Source organism: Candoia aspera, chromosome 8, assembly GCF_035149785.1.
Source record: "Candoia aspera isolate rCanAsp1 chromosome 8, rCanAsp1.hap2, whole genome shotgun sequence".
NCBI classification, from domain to species: Eukaryota; Metazoa; Chordata; class Lepidosauria; order Squamata; family Boidae; genus Candoia; species Candoia aspera.
Window position 1 is genome coordinate 32,379,044 of NC_086160.1, and position 19,010 is coordinate 32,398,053.

Consider the following 19,010-nt stretch of genomic DNA (forward strand, 5'->3'; position numbering starts at 1 on the left):
TAAATTCACACAAAATCAAAAACAACTCTTCATAGCTGCTGCCAAGAGCAGTCACTTCTGGCCTATTATTCATCCCCCAAAACATTGGATTAATTAACTTTTCTTATTACCTACAAATATGTTTAAGATACATATTTTATGCTGAAGTTATAGTCAAGGACACTTATGGAAACTGGTTGCAATAAGGAAAAGATGGAATCATTCACTACTCTTTCCATGTTGAATCCCCTAGTATGTCCCATAAATCCCTAGAAGGATTACTTTCTGACTTCAAAGGGTAGATTTTAGAGTCATCAAACAAGAAGAGCAATGTTAAACTATATTCCACAGAATCCCAGTGTTTCCTGAACATCTTGAAATTATCTCAAGATCCAAGAAATGTGTATTTGATCTATGTGGAGCCATTTAAATTTACTAGCTACACAGGTACTCTATTCTTGAATGAAAAAGAGATGTTATAGATGTTTACTCAGATGATAACACCGAAACAAAAATAAATTCCTGGAAAGCTTTTGGATGAAAGTTTACACAGGCTATAAGCTTGTAAGTGAAAGTGGTTTTTCATCACCTACCAGAGCCAAGACCAAATAATTTTACCACAATATTAGTGATATTGTCATTGGAATCAGAAAGTAAAAACTTTGTATACAAAGATCTATATGTCCAGGAAGTTGATGCAAGATAGGTGAAATATTCACTTCCTTAGTTCCTTAGATCCCCATAAAAATTACAGTAGAACAGTCCAGGAGTTATGTTTTTGATTTCTCCTGAACTTCATTCTTCTGAACCTTGCGGGTAAGGTGGTGGTGGTGACGGAGTATCTACCCAGGAAGAAAGCAGATAGCAAGATGTTATGCCATGCTCAAAATAAGTCTTTCCTTAACCTAGGGAAAGTGAGAGATGTCAGATATTTGGCTGGCTCACCAGGTCCCCTTAGGGATTTCTTAGATGCAAAGGGGTCATTAGAACTTTTATAATAATTTCAGATAAGAGAGTCTCGACCAAAATAGTTGTCATGCCTAGGTAAGTATTTAGATAAGGGAAGCTGGATGGAGGCTGTTTCTTATTCAGGCTGAAGCACAAGCATCTTATACTGTTCTCCATTTGCCACTTCAGAATTAATACTGCAATCAAATTGGCATTGTCTTTTCTTCCCCATTACTGTTTAATCAGTCTTCTCAGAAACACTGTGGCATATATTGGTCTAGCATGACTTCATTGTGAGTAAAATTGGTAATTATGCACAGTGTTAATCTGGTACTTAAATTTGACAGGATAGCTCTTGGCAGCCCACCATAACAGCTAAAAGTCCTTTTTTGCCTTTGAAGGAATTATCTTCAATGTGCAAGTTCTGTTTTGCTTTTTGGAGGTATTAGTATCTAGCTTTTTAACAGGAGCTAGAAGAAAACATTTCAGACAAGTCCTACATAGCTCCCACTATTAATCTAAGTAAGCCCATTCTTTTTGTTCACACAGTCATTTCAGAAGGCATTAAAGGTCTGCTATTCTTTTTGCTTCATCTCTAAACTAGTGCTGTGCTGATGCCTGTTTCGGCATTTTCTCCCTAGCATTCTCCTTATTTGGATAGCAAATTGTTTTCTTTTTAATCTTTCAATAAAAAAAAATCTTAGGGAAGGGATTTTTCTTAGCCAATAGAGTTATGTCAGTATCTTGTCTTCAATTTCATATACATTCTGTGGGATTTGAAGTCCAACAGATCTGGACAGAGAAAGCTGGGAAAGAACTGGACTATGTGATCTGGATGGTAACTACAGTTACAGTAGCTTCTTTCTTGTCTCATCTCCTCTTACAATGGACAGACTGCATCTCCACCAGTACAGCACTCCTTTCTGTTCTGTTCCAAGAGGAACACCCAGTCCTCCCTTTCTCCATTCAAGCTAACTGTTCTTTCTGTAATATGCCAGTTCACTCACTTGCTCCAGACCAGATCAGCTATGCACACAAGCCCCATACTAGGCAGTTAAGCAGCAGATGAAAGTGTCAAGTATAGAACCACTGCCATAAAGGTGGCTGCACCTAATATCCTACTCATTGATGAGCCATTGTCTCAGGCACGTGTACCTTTCCCAATCAAGATCTGCTTCAGCCTGGATGCTAATCAATAGCAGTGCGGTTTGTTTCAAGAGACTCTTTCTGCACTCTGGTCTGATTTGGGTTCAGATGGCCTCAGGTTAGGACCCCAAGAGGGGGTGGGGTGGGGGAGGACATGCTATCTCATCTGCAAGATGCCAGATGGCCACTAGATGGCGTCCAAGAGAGCTTTGCATGCATATGTGGTCCTCTGGATTTTTGCAGGCCAGATCTGGTGACCCTAAGCAGTACTCCCTACTTCTACTGCTCAGTTACCATATAGTGAAAGCGCTCTGTCCCAGATGCCAAGCCCTTACATGGCTTCAGAAACTGTTTCAAAAAATGCAGCTAAAATGTAATTATTAACATGACAGGAGATATAAATCATTACATACATGGAAAATTATCATATTGGCTGTATTTCCATAAGCTAAATGGGTGGATTTGGGAAGCTGCAATATTAGCTGGGCTGCAATAAAATAGTGAAAAGGAATGTATATATTGGGAGTGTATCCCTGTTATCACTACTGTACCTGTAGTTTAATATGGGTAGTATGTGGCTACTGGGATACTTCATGATTGGTGGGTTGGACTGTTGTTTCTAACCATTAAAAAAAGGTATGTTTGATTTCTGGGAACTACATAGGTACATCCATGCAGTTTTCTTGCCATTGATGCTTTTTGTATCAGTCTTTAGCCTGGTAGATTGTCAAATGTTTCCTAGTAGTCTTCCATCTAACTCAATATACCCAACACTGCTTACCTTCCAAGTCTAGACAAGGTCATCCACTGGCACATCTGGAGGACATTAAGGAAAGGCTGGAGTATGGGATTTTCCCCTTATAACTGTCTTATTGTCATGCCCACTGTCAAACAGGCTTTTTTAAAAATAGAAAACACGTGGTTTTCCACAGTCATTGAGTTTTCTTATTAAGAAACGAGGAAGCAAACCAAACTATTTACACTTGGAACTGGATCAGAAACCTGATCTTAATTAACAGGTGGGTTACTGTCAGGCCCAGCCCAAGAATAACATAGAATCAATCCATTCAAACTCCAGTTCTTTATTTGCTCACACCACACAGACAGAATCTTGCCAGACTAAAGCTACTCTAACTAACCTAAGGGAAAATAACTCTAGGGAAACTCTAGGGCAGGGCTATCCTGAACCTCTTCATTTTCCCACCATTGCTGCCCGGACTGTGCCTCCATTTATCTCCTCCACCTCCTTGGAATGTGCTCCCTCCTTCCTGAGAATCAGCGGCACCCCTGAAATCCACCACATCACCCCTCCCTTCAGAGACACATTCCATAACAGTTACTTGGTGGCCCTCCAAGTACTGTTGAAGTTCCAAATTTCCAGCCAGCATGGCCAACAGTGAAGGATGTTAGGGACTTTAGGCAAGGAACATCTGGAGTATCACAAGATGGAAAGTAGATCCACCTTTTCTATCTGTCCGGCAAACTGTACCCCAGCCTCCTGTGTCCCCACCTTCTATAGTTATTATACTCCAGAATCAGTTTAGTAATGATAAGTTTGATCACAAGATGGAGCTCACTCGCAAACCACGACGCAGTTTCACAGGCGTTCAGAAACCGATAACCACTCCCGAGAGCGCATCTTCTCCCCTCCACCTCTCCTACTGTAGTTCCAACACTTAATGACATTTATTTCAGCATGATTAGGCAACTCATCCCAAATGGGGAGTCTACGGGTGATATGCGTGTGCTGGGCTCTTCACCTCCCTCACCACACACCATCTGACAGCTGGTAAGAAGGTGGAATACAGCTTTAAGGAGGACGCCCGCTAAGCTTCGGGATCGGCAGCAGGCGAATGCCAGCCAGTCTGTCCTGATCTGCCTTCGGCAGGTCAGCTGTCTGTTTGTTCCAGCCTCCCGGATGCTTTCAAAAACCGGAGAAGGGGCAGAACAGTCAGGTAAGGTTCCTTTTTATGACGGTCCTACGCGTTTCTCCTTTTCTTTCTGTCCTGAAATTACAACATTAGAACATCATATCATTCCATTCCATTCTTCCCATGCTGGCTGAAGAGAACTAAGCGAGTACCCTAAACTTGACACGTGTTATTCCATGTTGCATACATATCGTTCGGGTGATTAATACATTGGGGTTGTGGTGGTGATGATGTGAATTGCCCGGACTTTTCTAACCCGTTTTAGCCAGCCCCTGCCGCTGCGGTTCGCAGCTTTTGAACGCTTCTCCAGCCTCCAAACTTCGGAGGAGATCTTTGGGTAAAGGAAGGTTTAGGAGAGAGGTGGGATCTGTACGCCGGGAAGAGATAAAGGGCGGGGGAGGCTTTGGTAGCTCCCGCCAATCTATCCCTCGCCCATCCAAGTACCGCAGCCGCCCAGAATTCCGGAAACCTGCAGTTCCAGCGCGGACGATTCACTCCAAGCAGACCACGCGCTGCAAAGCGGGCCTGTCTCGGGCGCTGAGGGGCCGATCCGAAGGAAGCAGCTTGAGCGAGGGAGTGCCTCTGCTCAGCTTGGTCCGCCTGGGTGGAGAACGTAAACCACGGAAATAATACCCCGGGAGATATGGAAAATGGTTATCAGTAAGTATCCTGTGCATCTCTGGTCTCTGGAAGAATGGGGGCAGCAGCTGTCTTCGATCCTGAGGCCAGGGATAAAAAAAATCAGGAGCCATCCAGATGTTTTCTGTTTTCACTTCCACAGTCCCTGATCCGTAATGGAAATTGGAGTCTAAAACAACTGAGAGATGCTCCTCAGCTTCAGACACTGTTAGACACTGTTTTTCTCCACTGACAAAAAGTGGAACCCAGCCTCATTCTTTCCCTTCTCCCCAGGATAGTCTGTTTGTAGAGACGTGGTTACTTTGACCCTTTCTTCCTTAGGGGAAGGGGAAAGAAGGCACTCCAACCTCTCCCAGGTACCTTAATCCAGAGAATAATCCACAAGCTCTGCAATTTTGGTTGTGACTTGGTCTGTTCTGTAGTTAACATTTGAAACAGGTCAGGACCCTAACCTTCTGTGCTGGGCTGAAGGAGGCAGATGGGCAGAGCAAGGGAGTGTGGGTGCGGATCTGTAAAGTTGCTGTAAATGAACTACAGTACCAAAAAGGTTTCCAGAAGAGAAAGGCTCAGAAGGAAGGGACTTAAAACTTGTGCCTATAACAGTGCATGCTTCAAAGGACAGGAGAAGAAGAAAACAGATGAAAAAGAAATAGAAGAAAGTCTGAAACATTCATCACAAATGATGCAAACCTAAATGAAGTGGACACTCATGCTCAGTGTGGTGCAGTTGTATATTTCAATGTATGGCAACTTCACTTAGAAATAAGTCTCACTGATTAGCCCCCATCAGGCTATAAACTTTATTGGACCTAACCACAAATATATAAATTTTTAGGCAAGCTTCTGAGCATTCCACATCTCTTCAGGAAAGATGTTACAAAAGTGAGGAAGGCAGATGATATTTCTAGGAAAAAATGAAATTGGCATGGTGCTAATATAATCAGATCTGCATGCTCATAAATTTAAAACAGATTGATGGAAGCAGATGAAGAGGAGATGCAGAGTTACATGTGTTAAGCTCCATGAGGGAGATATTCTTTTAGATGGCAATGGTGGGGGTAAGGAATTATTCCCAGCTTCCCCCCTCCACCCCACCCCACCCCAGAATATCCTCACCAGAAAGTATAGTTCAGTTTTTTAAATTACCAATGGACTGATACTTTTCATAGGTTTTACTTCCTTCAGTCACTTAAAATGTAACCCCAAAAGTTATTTCATTGTTTTATATTTCTCCACTGCACCTTTTTACTGTGTAGACAAATACACAATTGAATTTAAAAAATGCATTGAAACAAGATAGAATGAGGAAGAAAGTAGTGTCAGAGAGCTATTCTCCCTTCAAATTCTCTTAAAGGCTGTGGGTGCCCTTACATTGCTTGGAATTATAATCAGGGACATCTGAAGGGCATCAGGTTGGGGAAATTTGGAACAGATGTGTGCAAATGTAGGTTATTCTAGAACTATTCAGATTCAAATAATGGCTGAATTTCCCTATATTTCTGAAAATATATAAAATGTACTTGTTGCTCTTTAGCAAAAAGGAGAACAGGATCCATTCCTAGGTAAGCATGCACCTAATTACAGTATTAAACCCCTTCCCCAGCATTTGGTTTGAACTGCTTTCTGGATTGGGCTATGAATCACTTTGTCCACCTCCCTTCCTGGAACTTTTAATTAAGTGGCCTAATTGATAGTTTGGCCAATGACTGTGATCTTCTTGGGCTGCAATGGATACAGAAACTCACCCACACCTGGTTGGAAATAAGCATCTAGTTATTAGTAGTGATTATTGAGCTGCCTCAGGAGGAAAAGGAAAATATGCCTGTGTGTGTTTGATTGGTATTTGAAATGACTGCTTGAGCTGCCTGTCCAGCTTTAGCCCAGCAGGCATCTTAGGAAAGGTTTGCCAGATAAAAAGGTGGCAAGGTGTAAGCACCCCAATCAATAGCTGCATATGTTTTTGAGCCGCATCTGATCTCAAGCACATCCTTCTTGAATTTCCACTGAATTCAGCATAAGGCAACAATTCTAAGCAAATTCCAAAAGTGGTTTAGGATTAGTACCTTCCTCCAAGTGATTATATCTGTGTAACTTAGAAGGAATGGATTGTCTGTCCCTTAGTTATAACAACGTTAACCTACTATTTACATGACTTTGATTCCATTGATTGATGGGTTTAGTTTATATTCATATATGTGCATATGCAGAAAGAAACAGGTTAAAAGAAAGTGTAGGGCCTTGTTTGCTTTTAGAGCATGTGTGCATGTATTCCAACAAAAACTATCTCTTGCGCATTAGGGGAATGGTTTTTACAATAAAAAGCTTTCCATCTGCAATTTAAATAATGGTATACATTTTAAAGAATGATTAACTAAGGGAAACTTGTTAGCTGACTGAAATGGTTACTTGAGTAATATAACCAAATTAGCCCTTAAGACTGCAGCAGTACTTCTAGACAAGATATGCTGAGCATCATAGTACATTCTTCCAAGCAAAATGGAGAACCCCTTCTCTCCAGATACTGATGATGACAACAGTTCCTAGTAGACCCAACCAGGGTTGCTGATGAAGAAGGATACTGAATACTGTTTCAACAACATCTGGATTACCACAGCTTGCTATCATTCTTTCATATAACTTGGCAATTCAAAGATGAGGTAGCTCTCAAAAGTTGGAACAATTAGAATAATACCATATATATTAACTTGCTTTTAAGTCAATAGGAAGCCAATAAGCTGGGACTGGTTTTATTCCCTCATGGGTTGAATCAGATCCGCTGTGGCTTGGACTTCATTGCATTTTATACTGATTGATTACTGATAGTATTTATGATTTTATCAAATTTTAAATTGTTTTTATTGTGAACCACCCAGGGTCCCCTGTGTCGGGGAGATGGAGGTGATAAAAATCTGATAAATAAAATAAAATAAATAACTTATTACCCTATATAAATGAACTTATTTTCAGACTAAATCATCCCTGAAAACAATTTTACCTTTAAAATAATATATAATAACTTCAGAAGCAAGAATCCAGGACTAACTGCATCAAAGGCAACTCAGTTAAGCTGAGTTCTTTGATTCTTGGGTTTTGTTCTTTTGTGCCACCTTTTTTTAATATAAACAGCAAGTTTACTATAAACACAGATTCTTCTATGTATTTATTTGATTTCTGTGGATAAATATTGATTTGTACTTTCTCCCTTTAATTTCTCCTTTCTGTTTATTTTGTTCCCTTATTCTCAGTGGCTGCCCTTTCCCTGCTAGTTGTTGGTTCTGACTGAGATTAAAGAAATCAGGAAAGGTTATTTGTGTTTGCACCCCTACTGCTTGTGCAGCCCCAGAAGGAATATTAACTAGCAAAACAATTTTATTGCAAGAACCTTGGGGACAGTGTAATTCTAAAGAGACTATGCTTGTTCTTTGGCTGCCTCTGAAGTTTTGCCAAGAGAAGAAAAAATAGCAAAGTTTTAAAAAGTTTAATACAGAAAGTAGATCACCATCACCACAAACCATACAGGATCAACATATTCATCTTCCTCCTCCTCATTATCAAGTAGAAAATAAATATATTTTGAGGATCACATTTAGGGTTTTTGTCTGGAAAAAAAAAAGAAAAAGAAAACTATTATGAGCTTTGGAAACATAATCTACTTAGGAACACGATGGATGGATGGATGGATGTGTATATATATCCATCCATTCATCCATCACTGTGTTCCTAAGTAGATTATGTTTCCATAATCTATGTTTTAATATATATATATTAAAAAGGAGGTTCATAGAGGATTTAGGTTATTCTCTCCAGATTTGGGAAAAATGTATCTATTTCTAGTTGAAAAATTAGAATTCAGGCTACAGAATTCAATGCATACATGCAATTGTAGTTCCATTTACTTCTCTCAGGTTTGCACCAAATATAGTCCACCAGGCAGGAAAAAAAAAGGTTTAGCATACCTTCTGGATCAGTTGTCCCTGATCAACCTGTACAAGACAATTTATTGTCACCCTTCTCAGAACCAACTTCTAATGTTTTCAGATTAATAGAGACAAGGTCAAGCCCAATTATGACCTCTTCCTCAAGGTGAATGCCAGCAGTATTGAGTAGTAATGGAATAGCTGTGGGAGGATAAGCTTTAACCTTCCTTCCACAGGATTTGTGTTCACACAACATGCTGAATCAGGCCCATTCAGTGAAATTGGAGCAGCCTAGGTTAGTTCTATTTTGTGCAGCCACTAATTATAAAAAATAAACCTAAAAATATGAAATAAATATGAAAATAAAACAGGCAACTCATTCTCACTAAAAAGCAAAAGTAAATCACAAGTTTAATATTTTTCTAAGTTAAGAAAAAGCATATATCTACATTTAGGGCCTCCTGTGAGTTTGAAGTCTGTGCCAAGTGGTTTTCCTTAGCACCCCTCTGATTTGTCTTGCACTTAGCCACAAACTAGCCAGCCACATTCACTCCATGTAGTTTTTAATAATGGCTTGGAAAACCCAGACAATTAGAATAAGTGAGTAATCTATGGAAAAGTTTTCTATGGATAAGTGTTATCATGGGAACAAAATCAAAGTGCTAGTCTTCTTAGGGATATTCTAAGCTAAAGGCTCTCACTGTTAAAGTTTCTCAGGTTCTTAAGTCTGGACAGTGGAGAAACTATGATTTCAGATGTAACTATCACAGTAATAAGCAAGGCAGAAGAAGGCTTTCTACCAAATAATCATATTGAATTGTTAATTACTGTTTATTGCATGGAAAATTCACTCAGAATACAATTTTGCAGATATGTGATGCATGTGGCTCTCACAGCAGAAATGTTTCCTGCCCTTTTCTTAAAGGAATTACTTTTCCATCCTGCTACAACCCTTGAACAAACCCTACAAACAAACCAATGGATCATGGAAGAAATCAACCCAGAGTTCTCACTCAAGGCACAAATGCCCAGGCTAAAATTATCCTATTTTGGACCCATTATTCAAAGACCTAGCTCTCTAGAGAAGCTCTAATGCTGGGAAAGTTGGAAGAAAAGAGAAGAGGATGACCAGCAGCAAGGTGGATGGACTCAGTTACAGTAGCGATGGGTGCACTGTTAGGTGATCTGAAAGACTAGGTTAGGGATAGATGGAGAAAATCTACCTATATGGTTGCTAAGCGTCGACAATGACTTGATGGTACATAATCAGTCAACTACAACCCTTCAGCATCTGCTTTCATATGACATCTCCTCAAACGTTGAGTGCTAGGCAAATACTTTTATGACAGTATCCAGAAGTACTTCCTGCATCTATGGTTCTTAATTTATTGTTATATGATAGTCAATCTTAGGAGCCCTTCCTAAAATACTTTTTAAGGATTTTAAATTAAACAAATTATTTAATTGTTTGGCTTCCAGAAGTCAAATGGTCCAGACATGCACCACTATGCAGTAGAATGATGGCCTTTTCTCATCCTTCAGTGCAAGCCTCAAAAAGGAAGGATTGATTCCTTAAAGAAGCAGCACCTTTTCTTCAGGCTCCCATGGAAGTCTGAAGAAACGCTGGCCATCTTTAATGACTAGCATGAATGTGATGAACTCCTGCAAGGCCTGAAGCACTTTGGCAGAATCATTTTTCCAGCTCAGACCTAATATGTAAGATGTATTTGAAACTGAAGTATAAATAAATGAATTGATCATCATTAAAAGTGCAGATGTTTTCATTTACTTGTAATCCAGCTTTTTAGGAACTGAGGTTTCCCCCACCCTTTCTTTGCTTACAAGTTAATAATGCTATCTTTTGTCAAACAAAAGGAATATTTTATATAATGGCTATTTAATGGTCTTTAACCCAGTTCTTACAGTATTACAAAATTCCAGATATCTATTTTTTAAAATCCAATTGCTGAGCGTACTGTATGGCAAGACAGGGCTTTTTTTTGGTTTCTTTCTTTCACACAGTGATACCAAATGCCGGAAAGGAAAGCTGCTCCCTGGTGCAAATACCAAGAAGTAAATCAAACAGATAAAGTTAGCATTTTCACAAAATGAACACTAAAATGCCATAGAGAATTCATAAAAACCACACTAAGCAGTAGGCATCACTGCTTTAGATCTGAAAGCAAAAATATACTTCAGAGTGTGTAAAAGCCTGAATGTAGCACCCATCTGCAGTTCCTTAAAGGAAGCATGCTTTTCCCCAGGATCTTGGGAAAAGGCGTACTTAGTTTAATGAGTTGCTGGCAGCTGCTATTTGCACACCTCTATGCACTTTTAAATACTTCTTGCCTTCCATTCCCAACTGCTGCATAAACCTACAGTGCAACAGAGTAGTAGCAATCCTCTAGAGCAGTGTTTCTCAACCTTGGCCAGTTGAATATGTGTGGACTTCAACTCCCAGAATTCCCCAGCCAGCTGGGAGTTGAAGTCCATACATCTTCAACTGGCCAAGGTTGAGAAACACTGTTCTAGACTGCTATTTTTTCTGTCTTGTTGATCTAACTTCCATCATTCCCATCCAACACAAACCTTTGCTTCTCTTGTTGGAAGTGATCATACCGAACACTTTTGCAGAGTACCAGAATGTGGAAAGCTGCCTATTAGATACAGTACATTTGCCCCCAAGTGCAATACAAAGTAATGAATAAAGCATGTACAGTAAAAAACAACTTCTATTATAAGTAATATCCAACAGTTAATTTTAACCATCCCAACCAATCTTTGCATGCAGAACAGCCGCATTTGAACTTGCTAGGTTTGCTGCTAATAAACATTTATAGAATCAAATTAATCCTTGCAGATCCACCTAGACTAATGTTCTAAAATCCTAGGAGACTTCCACTCCTCAAGAGGATTTGCCTGAATGTTAGTCTGATAACACTTTCTGACTTTAGGCATAACGCATTATAATTAAATACAATACAAACAATAAAACTGTTCTCTAGATGTTTTAGGGAGAACAGAGTGGGAATTGGACTAATTAGGTTATGAAAACTAGTAATCCTGGAGTTCTTTCTTAATGTTAATCCAGCTATTGTTCTTGGTGGTGTTACTCTTTCATAACTGAAAATAGTGACATATTCATGTCAACAAAACAAGTCTTCTGGGTGAATGCCTATAGAATACCTCTTTTGTTATAACCTCAAAACATAAAAATGTGAACATTCTTTTTTTCTTTTGCAGATCATTCAAGATTATCAGTGGAATGAACATTTCTGTTGCAGCTTTTGCTGGCAGGCTGTGGTTTGTGTAATGAGAAAAAAAAATTGACTTCTTGAATGTGTTTCTGAGAAGCCTACCACAGTTTCAGTCTGTTGCTTAGTGTGATCTCAGCTTGAGAAAAAAACAGTATGAATACATCACTTCTCTCCTTCGCAGGAAATTATTCTGTTCAGAATGTCTCAAATGAGGCTTCTGGACTCTTACATTTCCAGGACGTTGACTGTCATGTGCCTTTGGCAATGGTATTCACCTTGGCCCTAGCTTATGGAGCTGTTATCCTTCTTGGCATTTCTGGAAATCTGGCCTTAATTATTATCATCCTGAAGCAAAAGGAAATGCGCAATGTGACCAACATCCTCATTGTCAATCTGTCCTTTTCGGACCTCCTAATAACCATCATGTGTCTTCCTTTCACATTTGTATATACTCTAATGGACCACTGGGTTTTTGGGGAAACTATGTGCAAACTGAATCCTTTTGTGCAGTGTGTCTCTGTCACAGTCTCTGTTTTTTCTTTGGTCCTCATTGCTATTGAACGCCATCAGTTGATTATCAACCCTCGGGGATGGAGGCCTAATAACAGACATGCCTATGTTGGAATTGCTGCCATCTGGATCCTAGCAGTGGCCTCATCTTTGCCTTTCCTTGTATACCATGTCTTAACTGATGATCCTTTCACTAATCTAACCATAGAGGACTACAAAGGAAAATATGTATGCTTGGATTCATTTCCATGGGAGTCAGTCAGACTTTCATACACTACTATCCTCTTGGTGATACAATACTTGGGTCCCCTTTGCTTTATATTAATTTGCTACTTAAAGGTAAGGAAGAGTTTCTTTTGTCCCATATCTTGCCTGTTTTTTGTTCTTACCTAAATGGCACCTCTAGGATATGCAGCCTTAGGCTTACACTGTTGTTACTGAATTCTTGTTTCCCCACAGATCTATATTCGCTTAAAAAGAAGATGCAGCGTGGTGGACAAAATGCGGGATAATAAATACCGATCCACTGAAACAAAAAGGATCAATATTATGCTGATCTCAATTGTGGTGGCATTTGCAGTGTGCTGGCTGCCACTCACCATCTTCAATACAGTTTTTGACTGGAATCATGAAATTCTCCCTGCGGCCTGCAGCCATAATTTGTTGTTTTTAATCTGTCACCTTACAGCTATGATCTCAACCTGTGTGAATCCTATCTTCTATGGATTCCTCAACAAGAACTTTCAACGGGACCTACAAGTTTTCTTTCGTTTCTGTGACTTCCATGCCAGGGACGATGACTATGAAACAATAGCCATGTCTACAATGCACACTGACATTTCAAAGACTTCTTTGAAGCAAGCCAGCCCTATCACTTTTAAAAAATTTAATGACCATGCTGATGAAAAAATATAGCTGCTGTCACTACTGGCATGGTTTCATGGATAAGCACTATATTTTAAAGAGATTTATTTCTCTTCCAACTCTGAAATGTCACTTTCATGTCTCTGCTATTTTCATTTTTGTTGCATGTTTGCTATTTTTAGAAATCAGAAGAGTTCTTTCTAACATTATAACGTATATTGACATTGTTTCTGGTAGAGGTTTTCATCATGATTTTTTTTTCCTGTTTATGCTTTGATATTCTGCATCAATTTATTCAGTGTATTATTTAAAAGAGTATTCTCTTACTGGGAATGAATATTACTATATATATTACTATATATATACAGTAGTATATGCTATTAATACCACACATATAGTATTAAAAATTCCCAGAGAAAAAGATGTACAGTTTTCCATAAAGCCTTCTATTTAAAATTTATTTTCGTACTGAACTAGGTCAGTTTAAGTCTTAGTCATATATTCCAGGAGCAACATATTGAGCTGAGACCATTATTTTCAAATTTGCATATTAAAATCAAATAGATTGATATGCATTTCTTAAAGGTGTAAATAATTCAAAAAAAACCAAACACCTGTAAAATTAAGTAAAATAAAGAACCAGTTGTAGGAACAGTTCAGTCTAATACTAGCATTTTAAAGCTGCTCTTTTTAGGACACTTGTGAAGGATTAATTCTCATTGAGCTAAGTGGCCCTTTTTTGCAAGTCGTCATAATTGTGGCACCATGCCATTTTTCTGTGGATGGGACAGCTTGAACATATGCTTAATACCCACTCATTTAACTCAGTAGGAATTAAAGCTAGCTCATGGTTTTTGTAAATACTTATAACTGAGCACTTCCATTGGCAGATGTCTCTGTAAATGTAGTTTTGGGTCAAAACAACCTATTCCTGTATGTTTTATCTTTGTGAAAGGAACCACTGCAATGAATTCTTTAACTGAGAAAAAGTCAACACATCTCCCTTAATATCATAGGCCCACTGGGTTTCTTTCTTTAGACTATGACAGATATTACACTTAAAAAAACCCAAAAAAGATGCAGTTGCAGTTCTTTTGACATCTCTCTATGACTGTGCCATAAGTGTGTGGCCTGTACAGCCCTTGCAACTAATTTGAAAAATGTATGTTGAAGCTGCAAGAGTGTGAAGGAAGCACCTGTCTACAACTCTACAAAGCAGCTGCTTCTTTTCTTAGGACTGTATGGCTGTTGCCATGTGACCCTAGAAATCAATGCTGCCTTAAAGAATTACAGTCAGGTGCTATATTCATGCTGGTTCATGCTTCAAAACAACTTTTTGGAATCAAAACTAAAGCCCCACATAGCCCTGTTTAGCATTGTTCAACACAGCTTGCATTCAGCTTTCAAATGAATGTATGCAAGTGGCAAACAATTGATTTTCAATTGTGATATGTCAAAGTACTTGAAGAAGAAGAGCTGAGCCTGCCAGATGAAAGGCTGGAGGTATTAAACCCCTCTGTCCCAGAAACCCTCTGGTCTTAAACATTCTAGCACTGTGTCCCATCTTGGTGTGCAACTTTGCAGTTCCCGCTGCCACAGTCTATTTTCCTTGGGGCGCTATTTCATGGTGAAAATCCCTAGCGTGTGCAAAAGATCAGGCTTCCACAGCCTGTGCACATTCCTGGCAAGTTAAGGAGGAAAATGATGAAAGGGAAATAAATTCTGTTGTGCCACCTCCTGGCCCTGTAGCATTAAAACATGTGATTAGGGAAATCTGCCCCCATCTTCCCCTCTTCATTTGTGGGAAGACGGACTGATTCCACAGGAGAGAAGTAGAATCAGAAACTTTATTTTGAAAAAGAGTAAAAGAGAGATTTTTTTTAAAAAATCCTTTTTAGCTTTAAGTAGTAGCAAAGGAGATAAATACAAAGCTGTTCAAACTATAGCCAGCTTCTGAAAAAAATTTCCAATAGAATCATATACAGGATAAGACCACAAAATGATGTATCTGCTACTAATACTGAAGCAACCTGACCTAAAGATGTGCCAGTCTGCATAAAACACCCAAGAACTGAGCTTACATAGAGACAATAAGAAAGAATAAATTAGACTTACACAGTCACCAAAAAAAAAAAAAGTATGAAGTATTCATAGCTATTTTTTTTACCTATCCTTTCAAAGACAGCTATTTTTCCTGAAGGAGATTTCCATCTGTCTCAGTTCTTCTTGGACTCCCCACAGATCCCTGAGGATTTGTTAAATCTCAGGCTGCCAGGTGTGTGTGTGTGTCAAACGTACCCCGTTTCTCTTCTCAGCCTTGGTTCCAAATGTCTGCCTTTATTTTTTTTAAAAAAACAACTATTTCTATCTCTAGCAGAAAGGCAAGCCTTTGACTTTGACTTTGTATGAGCATGGCATGCAGCTCATGCAGATGTAGAATCCATGTCTGAGATGGACTGAAACTCAGAGACCTGTGACTGTTGGTGAAAGTTGGGTGGGAACTTGCCTGCATATTCACTACAATAATTTTGATATGTTTGATTTATTCAATATATAAACTGACTTAATCTAATAGGCAGTTTTATCCAGATTTTTAAAGGGGTATAAGATACTATGTTAATGATATTTACATTCATTATCATAAATCAGTAACATAATGGCAGTGATAATAAGTGTTCAGATTTCATGATTTATCCTATTATAAATGTACCAGCAGCTGGCACAGTATTTTTTATGACTTTTGCTTGAACAATAATTCAGTTACTTAAGGCTCCTCCATTGTCTAGCTGCAGTGATATAGGAATTTAGATCTGTGTGAGCAGGAGCTGCTTCATTCACATGAAGTGGATAAACTGTTCAAGGTTGTAGCTACAAAGTTGCTAGCATCTCCCAGAGCCCAAAAAGTTTCTGGAGCTCCAATCTGCCAACTATCTTACTAAGACCCTTACTAAGAACATTTCAAAAGTCTTCTTGATAATTATTTCTTAAAATGTGCTCAAAATCATCTATCATCATCAGCTGCACTTGTTATTTATAGTAGAGTATTTTTAAAAAATATTGTGAAATCTTATGGTTATATTTGGTGTATGGTTATATACATACCCACTCATCAAGTAATTCCTTTTCAAGGTAAGCCATAGTATGCAAAGGGCAGAAAAAGAGTGGGAAGTAGAGAGCAAAATAAATTAAAGCAGGAGAGAAAAGAAAAAGAAATCTAAGTAAATCTAATTTAGACCAACACAATTCACTATACCTCTCCATACCTGACATAATCCAATTTTCACTTCCATATAACTAAGTGTAGAGAAGCACATAACTGTTTTTGCTTTTTTTTGGAGAAACATGAATTTCTTTCAACAGATCACATATTACCCATTACTTTTCTATTAGAGCATACGTGCTTTAAACATTACCCATCCACTTTTCCCTTCTTTAATAAACATTCAGTACACCAATTCATTAACTTGCTGTAAATCTTCAGTATTATAGATAACTTGCAATTAATCCACACTATTTTCCTTTTTAAACACAACCATTTTGTTTTTTAATACATTAATACATTAATTTTCTGATCCATGCTTTTCAATTAAATATATTGCATCATACAATCTATTTAACATTCACTGTAAATCATTCAGGCTTTCAGGCAACAATATGACATTGCCTGAATACATATTATGACCAGCATAAAGTTGCACTGTCATTCCTAGAGTTTCTTTATTGTGATCTGTTGTACCTTTTCAATATCTGTTTCAATAAGAATTTTGTCAAACATGTTTTCTTGTATACATCACTCTGTCTTTCATCATAATCAAATTAATCATGCATTTAGATTAATTCATTTTATAGGTATGTGCATGCTTATTCTTAAACTGTATAGTTGAAACAGATATTTTTTCTAAGCAAATACAAATTGTATTTACAAATTGTAAATACAAATATATACAATTCTATTTCATTCTTCGATCTCTGAATAGCCTAATTGCTTTTTAAAAATACATTCTGGTCCCATTCCCACTCCCACCTATTTATGTCACCTGCAGAATAACATTTTCTCCAAATCACATTCACTCAGAACATTATACTTTTTTTTTTCTCAGAACACATCCCTGTTCTTTCATTATTACCAATCATTGGAGTGTAACATGCAACTATCACCAACCTATGAATTCCTACTTTCATATGCATCCACAACAATCCAGAATACACCAATTCATATTTTGTGACATCCATTTTAACCCTTCCATTCATAATTAACCTATACCTTCACTTCCACTCATATTTTCATCAACTCCATTCAACCAAATCAAGCCTTTTTCATTCAGATTTATTACATCCTTCACCACACAATATTATGTATTTTCCTTTCTTTTCTTTCATTTGGTAACTGATACTCTTTAACATTACTCCTCTTACATTCCATGTTGCAATCTTTCATATCCAAGATTATAAACAGCTGGCCCCTTGCATATTGATTTTTCACCACTTATCATGCTTTGATCAAACAAGCTTTCACTTAACACTTTTTAATAAAATAAAACTAAATTAGTTTAGTTTTACCAGTTTTATGCAAACCCATGCTACATGGAGCTACCCTGCTAATGGTAAGGACACAAAAACAAAGTTTTGCATATATTACCAAGTATGCGACAAACACAATCAAAGTCAAATTTTGCCCCAATCATACTTATGCTATTGGATGCAAGATGGAGCCTTTAATCTAAACCCTACCTTGCAAGACAACATACTGTTGTATGCATCTTATGAACAAGGAGTATGTACAATGTACTGATACAGAATACTGTGGCCCTCTAGATACTAAAATATAATTCCAAGAAGCTCCAGACATTGTGGCCAATAATGAGGGTTGGTTGCTGGGCACTGTAGTGCAGCAACACCTATAGAAGTGTATGTTTTATACCCCCATTCTACTCTCATGGCCAGTTTGGTACCTTTCACTGGGAGAGCAGTAGACTCTTAATTTTTAAACATTCTCTTTTTTAATCGTAGCACTTTAAATTTTAAAGCAGAAATAGGGAACCTGGTGATTTCTAGATATTATGGATTATGATTACATTGTCTCTTGGTGCCTAGGACTATAGGAGCTTTATCCAAAATATATGTAGGGCCTGCTTGTGCTTTTAGCATATTAAGCTATGTATAGCCTCCTCCTGCTTTCTACTGATTCTCCCAGAGCAGACAGGAAAATTTCTTTTTGCACCACAAATTGTGAAGCTATAGTTCGACATACTTTCTCTGTGTACAGTGAGGATGTTTACCTAGAAAATTCCTCAGAAACTCCAGTGGAATATCTTTTAACACAAACCTTATAGCATTATCTGGACGTATAACAGGAAACATTCTGCTGCAGCCTTGTTTAGCTGGTGTCTCACAGATACATCAGAACACAAAACCCATCACTTCCTGGCCAACAGATGTAGTGTACACACTGATTGGGAATTATAGGAATTATAATCCAACATATTTAAAAGGCAACAAGTTGGGGAAGGCTGTTTCTTTTATATACAGACCTGTATATACAACTATCCTGTATTAAAAACCTGGAACATTTAATATATAGGAAGCTGCAAAGCCGGGGTCAATATTGATACAACTGTCCTGACGCAAACAAAGATAGTCTGTTTTCTTATCAGTGTTGTTAAAATGAACATTTCCTGCTGGACAACCTTTTATTCTGAGACTGAATAATAACATCAAGGCTCATTGGATTTTGTTATTTATGTGTTTCAGCCAGATTTCCTATCTCTAAAGATGACTAATTTTATATATTAAGAAATTGCCAAAGAGAGAAGTAGAAA

The 19,010-nt window shown here is 38.1% G+C and overlaps 1 protein-coding gene across 1 annotated transcript; it reads left to right on the plus strand.

The window, feature by feature from the left end:
* Window positions 1–3,927: 3,927 nt before the first annotated feature.
* NPY1R (neuropeptide Y receptor Y1) lies at window positions 3,928–13,418 on the plus strand. The gene is made up of 3 exons (XM_063309776.1): window positions 3,928–4,028; window positions 11,804–12,666; window positions 12,787–13,418. The coding sequence occupies exons 2-3, from the start codon at window positions 11,971–11,973 to the stop codon at window positions 13,240–13,242; spliced, it is 1,152 nt and encodes a 383-aa protein (XP_063165846.1). The 5' UTR covers window positions 3,928–4,028; window positions 11,804–11,970; the 3' UTR covers window positions 13,243–13,418.
* Window positions 13,419–19,010: the final 5,592 nt, after the last annotated feature.